This window comes from Gadus chalcogrammus, chromosome 19 (genome assembly GCF_026213295.1).
Source record: "Gadus chalcogrammus isolate NIFS_2021 chromosome 19, NIFS_Gcha_1.0, whole genome shotgun sequence".
NCBI classification, from domain to species: domain Eukaryota; kingdom Metazoa; phylum Chordata; class Actinopteri; order Gadiformes; family Gadidae; genus Gadus; species Gadus chalcogrammus.
Window position 1 is genome coordinate 16,522,705 of NC_079430.1, and position 7,500 is coordinate 16,530,204.

Consider the following 7,500-nt stretch of genomic DNA (forward strand, 5'->3'; position numbering starts at 1 on the left):
GTTTCACATTTCGGAGCCCTTTGGGTATTTTGCATTTGACTGTGAATGGACTTTTCATCGGAAAAGTGTAATTGTTTTAATGGATTAGTTTTATGATGTATTGCAGGTTCTTTTGTACCCAGGGCCCTATTTAAACACACACAAGCACACACACACACACACACACACACACACACACACACACACACACACACACACACACACACACACACACACACACACAATGGGTATTCCTGACCTAATAAGAAACAGTTACCTTTTGAACATGCCCATCCTGATCAGTGTCGTCATCACAGATCCATCCACCTCCCCGAAGAACCGCCCAGCCTATCAGGGCAGAGGAAAGGCGGGAATTAACAGTTATGGCGAACATCGGATTGGTTATGGAGATCCTAATCTTGTCATGTCCTCAGTCTGAATATAAAAAACCATTATCTGTTCAATATCCCGTTGTCTGTCCTTCCTTTATCACACTCCACACGCAGGTACGCACTCAAAAACACAAACACACACAGACAGACACATGCTCAAACACACGCATGCACATACACACACACACACACACCCACAAGCACACACCAATCAACTTTAATAAACAAGACTTCTTCTTCAGCTCCATTGTTTTGTGTTAGACGACAACTCTGGTCGGCTTCACATATCAACCAATAATAGCAACATGTTTCACGGCTAACACTAACACAGCTGGCTATTGTGTTTGAAGGCAAAATTACAATGGCCTCTCTATGCCTCTGTGTGTGTGTGTGTGTGTGTGTGTGTGTGTGTGTGTGTGTGTGTGTGTGTGTGTGTGTGTGTGTGTGTGTGTGTGTGTGTGTGTGTGTGTGTGTGTGTGTGTGTGTGTGTGTGTGTGTGTGCTTGTGTGTGAACTCCTCTTCTTTATGTGTGTTCCTGAGAGCCTGAGATAGGACATTTCGGTCTGCGAATTGCATCTTGAAGGTACAAAAAACCAAACATGAAAGAAACAAGCTGTTCCAATTTGTATGTTGTTTAGAAAGGAGAGCAGGAAGACTGAAGCAGAATATATGTGTATATAAACTCATATTAAAACCATTACTTACACAGGAACCATAAAGGGATCTAAAGCGCCTTTACCAACAATTACTCCCCCATTATTCAGGTTCATAAAAACCCATTGTTGTGATTGTCAATGTTAGAAAGACGGGGAATTACCAACTTTGCAATTAAGACAGCATGCTGACACAAAAATAAATGGCTGAATATTACATTCAGGGTTGTCTAGACATACGCTCACTAATTATTCATAATGAATCACTCACTATAAATAAAAAGGAACGTTGATGAGTTCTGAAACACGATTTCCTTCTGTCACCGGTTTTATAAAACCCCAACGTCCTTATATTGCATACTTCAGAACTCATAAAGACTTTATGACTACAGTCATCTCATCAACATGCAGCTGAAGGCAACCTTGGACTAGGCATGAGGAGAAGCACATGAACGACTGAAGGGGGATGACAGGGTGAGGCATGACTGGTTGGAGGTTAGCTAGCTATCTCTGCTGTATACGGGGAATATGTTAACCTAGCGATTGTAAGTGCTTGCACTTGTTTCTATGAACATCTTTATTGTACCAACAGCGAAATGTTGTTTCACTTTCTTATGACAAATGTACTTATTGCAAGTTGCTTTGGATAAAAGCGTCTGCCGAATGCCCTAAATGTAAATGTTAATGTAAATGGAGGGATGGAGGGATAGCAGGATGAGGGGCAAACTGTTGTTGTGGAGTGGTTGGTGTTGTTGTTGCTGTGGTTGTTATTGTTGTCGTGTTCATGTTGTTATTGTTGTGGTTGTTGTTGTTGTGGTTGTTATTGTTGTCGCGTTACTGTTGTGGTTGTTGTTGTTGTGGTTGTTATTGTTGTCGCGTTACCGTTGTTGTGGTTGTTGTTGTTATTGTTGTTGTTGTGCTGCATAGCCCCAGCCCTGCTTTGCTCTCTACCCTCGTGCCCGTGGCCACTGCACTGCCGTCTTCAGTTGTGCTGATTCACGGTGTGGACTCATTCCAACCTGTCAACTCTTCTCCATCCAGAGTGGCTCTGGACTGCGCACAGAACGCCTCAGACACTCCTTAGGCTCTGTGTCAGTGATGATACTAATGCTAATAGGGTGGGATATTGTGGTTCTAATGTACGCAATTGCGCTTCATAATAAGAAATCCCTTTATATTTTTATCCCGTTATATAGCGACCTTCTCAGACTGAAGTACCCTTAAGGAACCAACACCCGTTGGGTAAAAAACATCACTTTGAATGAAGCAGTATTCTGTGTTTTAGTGTAGTGTCCTATTAAGGGAGAAGCACCCAGTGTTTTAGTGTAGTGTCCTATTAAGGGAGAAGGACCCAGTGTTTTAGTGTAGTGTCCTATTAAGGGAGGAGGACCCAGTGTTTTAGTGTAGTGTCCTATTAAGGGAGGAGGACCCAGTGTTTTAGTGTAGTGTCCTATTAAGGGAGGAGGACCCAGTGTTTTAGTGTAGTGTCCTATTAAGGGAGGAGGACCTAGTGTTTTAGTGTAGTGTCCTATTAAGGGAGGAGGACCCAGTGTTTTAGTGTAGTGTCCTATTAAGGGAGAAGGACCCAGTGTTTTAGTGTAGTGTCCTATTAAGGGAGGAGGACCCAGTGTTTTAGTGTAGTGTCCTATTAAGGGAGGAGGACCTAGTGTTTTAGTGTAGTGTCCTATTAAGGGAGGAGGACCCAGTGTTTTAGTGGAGTGTCCTATTAAGGGAGAAGGACCCAGTGTTTTAGTGTAGTGTCCTATTAAGGGAGGAGGACCCAGTGTTTTTGTGTAGTGTCCTATTAAGGGAGAAGGACCCAGTGCTTTAGTGTAGTGTCCTATTAAGGGAGGAGGAGCCAGTGTTTTAGTGTAGTGTCCTATTAAGGGAGGAGGACCCAGTGTTTTAGTGTAGTGTCCTATTAAGGGAGGAGGACCCAGTGTTTTAGTGTAGTGTCCTATTAAGGGAGGAGGAGCCAGTGTTTGAGTGTAGTGTCCTATTAAGGGAGGAGGAGCCAGTGTTTTAGTGTAGTGTCCTATTAAGGGAGGAGGACCCAGTGTTTTAGTGTAGTGTCCTATTAAGGGAGGAGGAGCCAGTGTTTTAGTGTAGTGTCCTATTAAGGGAGAAGGACCCAGTGTTTTAGTGTAGTGTCCTATTAAGGGAGGAGGACCCAGTGTTTTAGTGTAGTGTCCTATTAAGGGAGAAGGACCCAGTGCTTTAGTGTAGTGTCCTATTAAGGGGGGAGGAGCCAGTGTTTTAGTGTAGTGTCCTATTAAGGGAGGAGGACCCAGTGTTTTAGTGGAGTGTCCTATTAAGGGAGAAGGACCCAGTGTTTTAGTGTAGTGTCCTATTAAGGGAGGAGGACCCAGTGTTTTAGTGTAGTGTCCTATGAAGGGAGGAGGACCCAGTGTTTTAGTGTAGTGTCCTATTAAGGGAGGAGGACCTAGTGTTTCAGTGTAGTGTCCTATAAAGGGAGAAGGACCCAGTGTTTCACCAGAGTCCCCATCTGCTGTGTTGTGTGACGTCTTGTGCCCCGCCTCGGGTCTCCCCCTAGGCGTCCCGTCAGCAGCCTACACTTCATAAGGACTTGATTATACCACACATCAAAAGTCCACCTGCTTTAATTAGACGGCTGTGTAACAGGCTGAGAGGTGAAGTGTGTGTTTATGTGTGTGGAGGGGCGTTGCTAGGATTAGAGGACATTCATTATTCCAAATGATAATTAACCAGCTGTTTTTATTTTGTCTATAGAAGATGTATTTTGATGTCTTTATAATTTAAATGTGTACCTCAAAAAATCTTGTGACTCTGGAGATTAACAATTATTATTGTGATGTTTTAAATACTGTTTCACATTGTGGTTTTTATTGTTTAGTTAGTCTGATGTTGTAATAATATTTAAGCCTTTTGTTATTGTGATTGGGAGTTCCTGGGAATATGTGTTTGTGTGTGCGTAGGGGAACTCACGTCATTGCGCTCCTTAGAAATGATGACGAAACCATTGTTGTCGATCAGATAGCAGGCGATATCCTAGGAACAGAACGAGAGAAACAGGGAAAGAGAGCAAGAGAGAAAGAAAAAGAGGAAGAAAATGAGGAATATGTTGAAAGAATGAGTTAAGGTAAGCAGTAAACACCTCTCCATCTCCTAGCCGGGAGCGGGCCTTTCTACTCCACTTATTCTCTACTTACGTAGCTGTCACAGCGAAGTGGACACACTCCCTCTGTGGTTGAACACTGTGGGGAGATGCAGGCAAAAGAGACGAAACACAAGCAAGTCAAGGAACTGACAACACAATTTCAAGTTTCCAGATTTAGTTTATTTTCCCATCAGGGGAATTGTTGTTTACCGTACTGCGCAATGCATACGACAATACACACAACAACGCACTTAAAGAAGCCAACTAAAACAGAATAAGTAAAACACTGCACTAAAACACAGAACAATATCACAGTGTCTGGCCACAGAGAAAATAAAAACGATGGAAATGGCTATAGAACAGTAAAAGTGAAATAGCTGAAAGGGTACAGAGATAGGTATATAAAAATAGGTAATTTAATGTGCAAGTTAAGCAGGTTTATTGCACTAGGGATGAAGGACAATTTGAATATATTGAACCTTGCCCTGGGAAGATTGTACCTCTGGCGTTTCTGTGTATGTGCGTGTGTGTGTGTGTGTGTGTGTGTGTGTGTGTGTGTGTGTGTGTGTGTGTGTGTGTGTGTGTGTGTGTGTGTGTGTGTGTGTGTGTGTGTGTGTGTGTGTGTGTGTGTGTGAAGGTGAGCTGTGACATCACCTTGTCCTCCTACATTGTCTGTGTGTAACGGTGTGTGTATGTGGAGGGTTCGGATGTGTGCGTCTGTCACATGTCTGATAGAACTCAGATTAGCCTGTGAGAGAGGGCGTCATGTGTTACATATATTTATACAGTATATATATATATATATAAATATATATATATGCTGTATATATATATACGTGTATGTGTGTGTGTGCGGCCTCCCGCAGGCATGTGATTGTGTGCATGCACGTGTGTTTGTGTGTATCCGTGTGTGTGTGTAGTCACACAGCCTTGTGCTTGTGTGTGTGTGTTTGTGTGTGTGTGTGTGTGTGTGTGTGTGTGTGTGTGTGTGTGTGTGTGTGTGCATGTGTGCGTGCATGTGTGTGTGCGCGCTCCTGCAGGCGTGTGCGTGTGTGACAGTGTGTGTCCGCGTTGCAGCACACTAGTATGCAATCTGTTTTGCGGAAGTGTGAAGCTGCATTCACAGCACTCAGCTGGTGCGGCCCCCACGGGGTACGAGAGCCTCCGGGAACAAAGGAGACACAGAAAGGGAAGGAGGACGGAAGGAGGGAGGGAAGGAGACGAGTCAAGGAGAGTAGTGGACGAGTGATGTCTACTTACGTCAGTGTCGTTAGGCTGAGGAGATGAAGACACCGTCCACATGAAGGGCAGGGAATGTGATGAGACAGAGAGACACAGAGAGAGAGAACGAGAGAGAGGGAGTCGTTAGAGTGGTAAAGAGACAGTAAGTTCCTCCCCATCAAGCCCAGTGGACGACATTGAAACATCTGCTATGTCACATCGCTGTTGTTAAATGGCCCACAAAAAGAGACACAGAAAGACACCATTGGTGACTGGGACACATATATGTATGTGTATGTATCTGTATATGTATGTTAATATGTATATGTCTAGATATTATATGTTATGTGTTCATATGTGTGCATATATATACATATATGTATCCTACCTACCTCTACTTTAATTAATATATTATATATATTTATCTTCATGTTCCTTGAAAGGTGTTTAAAATAAAATGCATTCGTATCATTAATGTGTGTGGGAGCACCGGTCTCAAACCATTTGCGGCCAAATCATGCGTTTGGAGGGCAAATGGCCTCAATTTATATCACTTTAAAATGTATCCATGATGAAGTAAGGTAGAAGAGGACAGAACCTTGGGGGGGGCTGGGTTAAAGCTAGGGTAGGCGATTGGGTGAAATTGACTTCAGGGTCGCTGTGATACAGCGTTCAAGAAGTGTGTGGATAGTCCACACGGCCACAGTGTTTATAGTCGCCGGTTTTGCCGTGATGTTGTTGTGGACCCCCCAGGTGGTTCACGGAGCTCACGGAGCTCACAGATTCCAGAGGTGCGAGAACTGCCACAAAATTGCAGTGTGAACCGCGTGCGAGAGGCCGACACTTTACGATTTTTGCTTCACGGGGGCTTACGCCGTTCAGGCACGGCGATAACAAATTACGTTTGACTGCCTTAAAACCCTTTAGCAAAGGACCCGTAGCAACCCAGCTTCAGATCCGGCCCCAGTCACTCGTACCTTCCCAGTCTCTCTATGCAGAGTTTTCCAAGTTAACAAAGGAAAGCTGTGAACAGAATAACTTGAGGGTCGTATCTCACAATGTTTCTCATGGGATTCACCCAGAGAGTCCAGTGGGCTCTAATGAATGCGTTTCGTTGTCTCTGCGGTTCCATTTTGCTTCAAGCCCATTCCCAGACGAGGCGGGCTGCGTCTATCTGGGGACGGCCGGCGGCCCTCTGTCCTCCTGCGGAGGCGATACAGAGCGTGTCTGTGTCTGAGAGGAAACATCGCTCATCCTCCACGTTCTCATTATCAAGAACAGGAGCCCCTCCCTTCAATTCCCCATCGCTGCCCCTTCAACAAAACAAGAACCCTCACCGGTATCCCCGCTGGAGCGATGTCGGGATGATGTTAACAACGGTGACTAGCGGTTTACAAATGGAGGATCGACCGGCCGCGTGTGTAGAAACCTGCGAGTTAATGTCTGCGGATTGATTGAACTAGAGTTCCTGAAGTCAGGCAGCATCATTAGCTTATGGATAGCCTCTATTAAGAGGACATGAGTCGCTGTGGCTCCACCAGGAGCTGGGAGTTGGAGGAGCGTTTGTCTTGTCGTGTCGCTGCAGAGAGGGACACCGTGGGACGGCTCGCGGTCGTTAACGTCTCCCCCTTGAACGGGGGACGATGGTCCTCGTCGAGTATATGACGATTTATTGTTTTGATATGAGAGATCCAGATGAGAATCGCACAGTGTTACTGTTGCGGTCAGGCCCGGCGCTATATCATATGAGGCCCTAGGCGAGCTTTCCGAGCTTCAGTGATGGTTTCAATAACAATTCAATAGCTGTTCCCCCGTTCCCCCCATTCGCCGTTCCGTTTCGAAACGTGTTTGGACAGCATGTTTTATTTTGCTTGTTTCACTAAAATTAATTAATTAATTGATTAAGGCCCCGCTTTTGTCGCTCCCAACGCATTTGCCGCCCTAGAAAACCGCCTAGTTCGCCTCTGCCTAGCGCCAGCCCTGGTTGCGGTGGGTCTGAGGGTCAGAGTTGCCAACGGCGTCGTATAATCGTGACAGGCTGTGTGGTCGCAGCCTGAGCACTCCTGGCAGGCCTCGACCCGAGCTGTACACGTTAAAGGGGACATATTACACCACC

General features: G+C 45.2%; 2 protein-coding genes across 2 annotated transcripts in view; one reads left to right on the plus strand and one right to left on the minus strand.

Moving 5' to 3' along the window:
• Positions 1–5,465, minus strand: part of LOC130372878 (voltage-dependent calcium channel subunit alpha-2/delta-4-like) — a 15,133-nt gene extending 9,668 nt beyond the window's left edge. The window contains exons 1-4 of the mRNA XM_056579039.1: positions 5,424–5,465; positions 4,216–4,260; positions 3,992–4,054; positions 257–327 (exon numbers count right to left, since the gene is read on the minus strand). Coding sequence (XP_056435014.1) covers positions 257–327; positions 3,992–4,054; positions 4,216–4,260; positions 5,424–5,465 — 221 coding nt within the window. The remainder of the gene's footprint in view (positions 1–256; positions 328–3,991; positions 4,055–4,215; positions 4,261–5,423) is intronic.
• A 490-nt stretch (positions 5,466–5,955) lies between these two features.
• The window catches only part of lrtm2a (leucine-rich repeats and transmembrane domains 2a), a 14,164-nt gene continuing 12,619 nt past the window's right edge, over positions 5,956–7,500 (plus strand). The window contains exons 1-2 of the mRNA XM_056579040.1: positions 5,956–5,960; positions 6,138–6,175. Coding sequence (XP_056435015.1) covers positions 5,956–5,960; positions 6,138–6,175 — 43 coding nt within the window. The remainder of the gene's footprint in view (positions 5,961–6,137; positions 6,176–7,500) is intronic.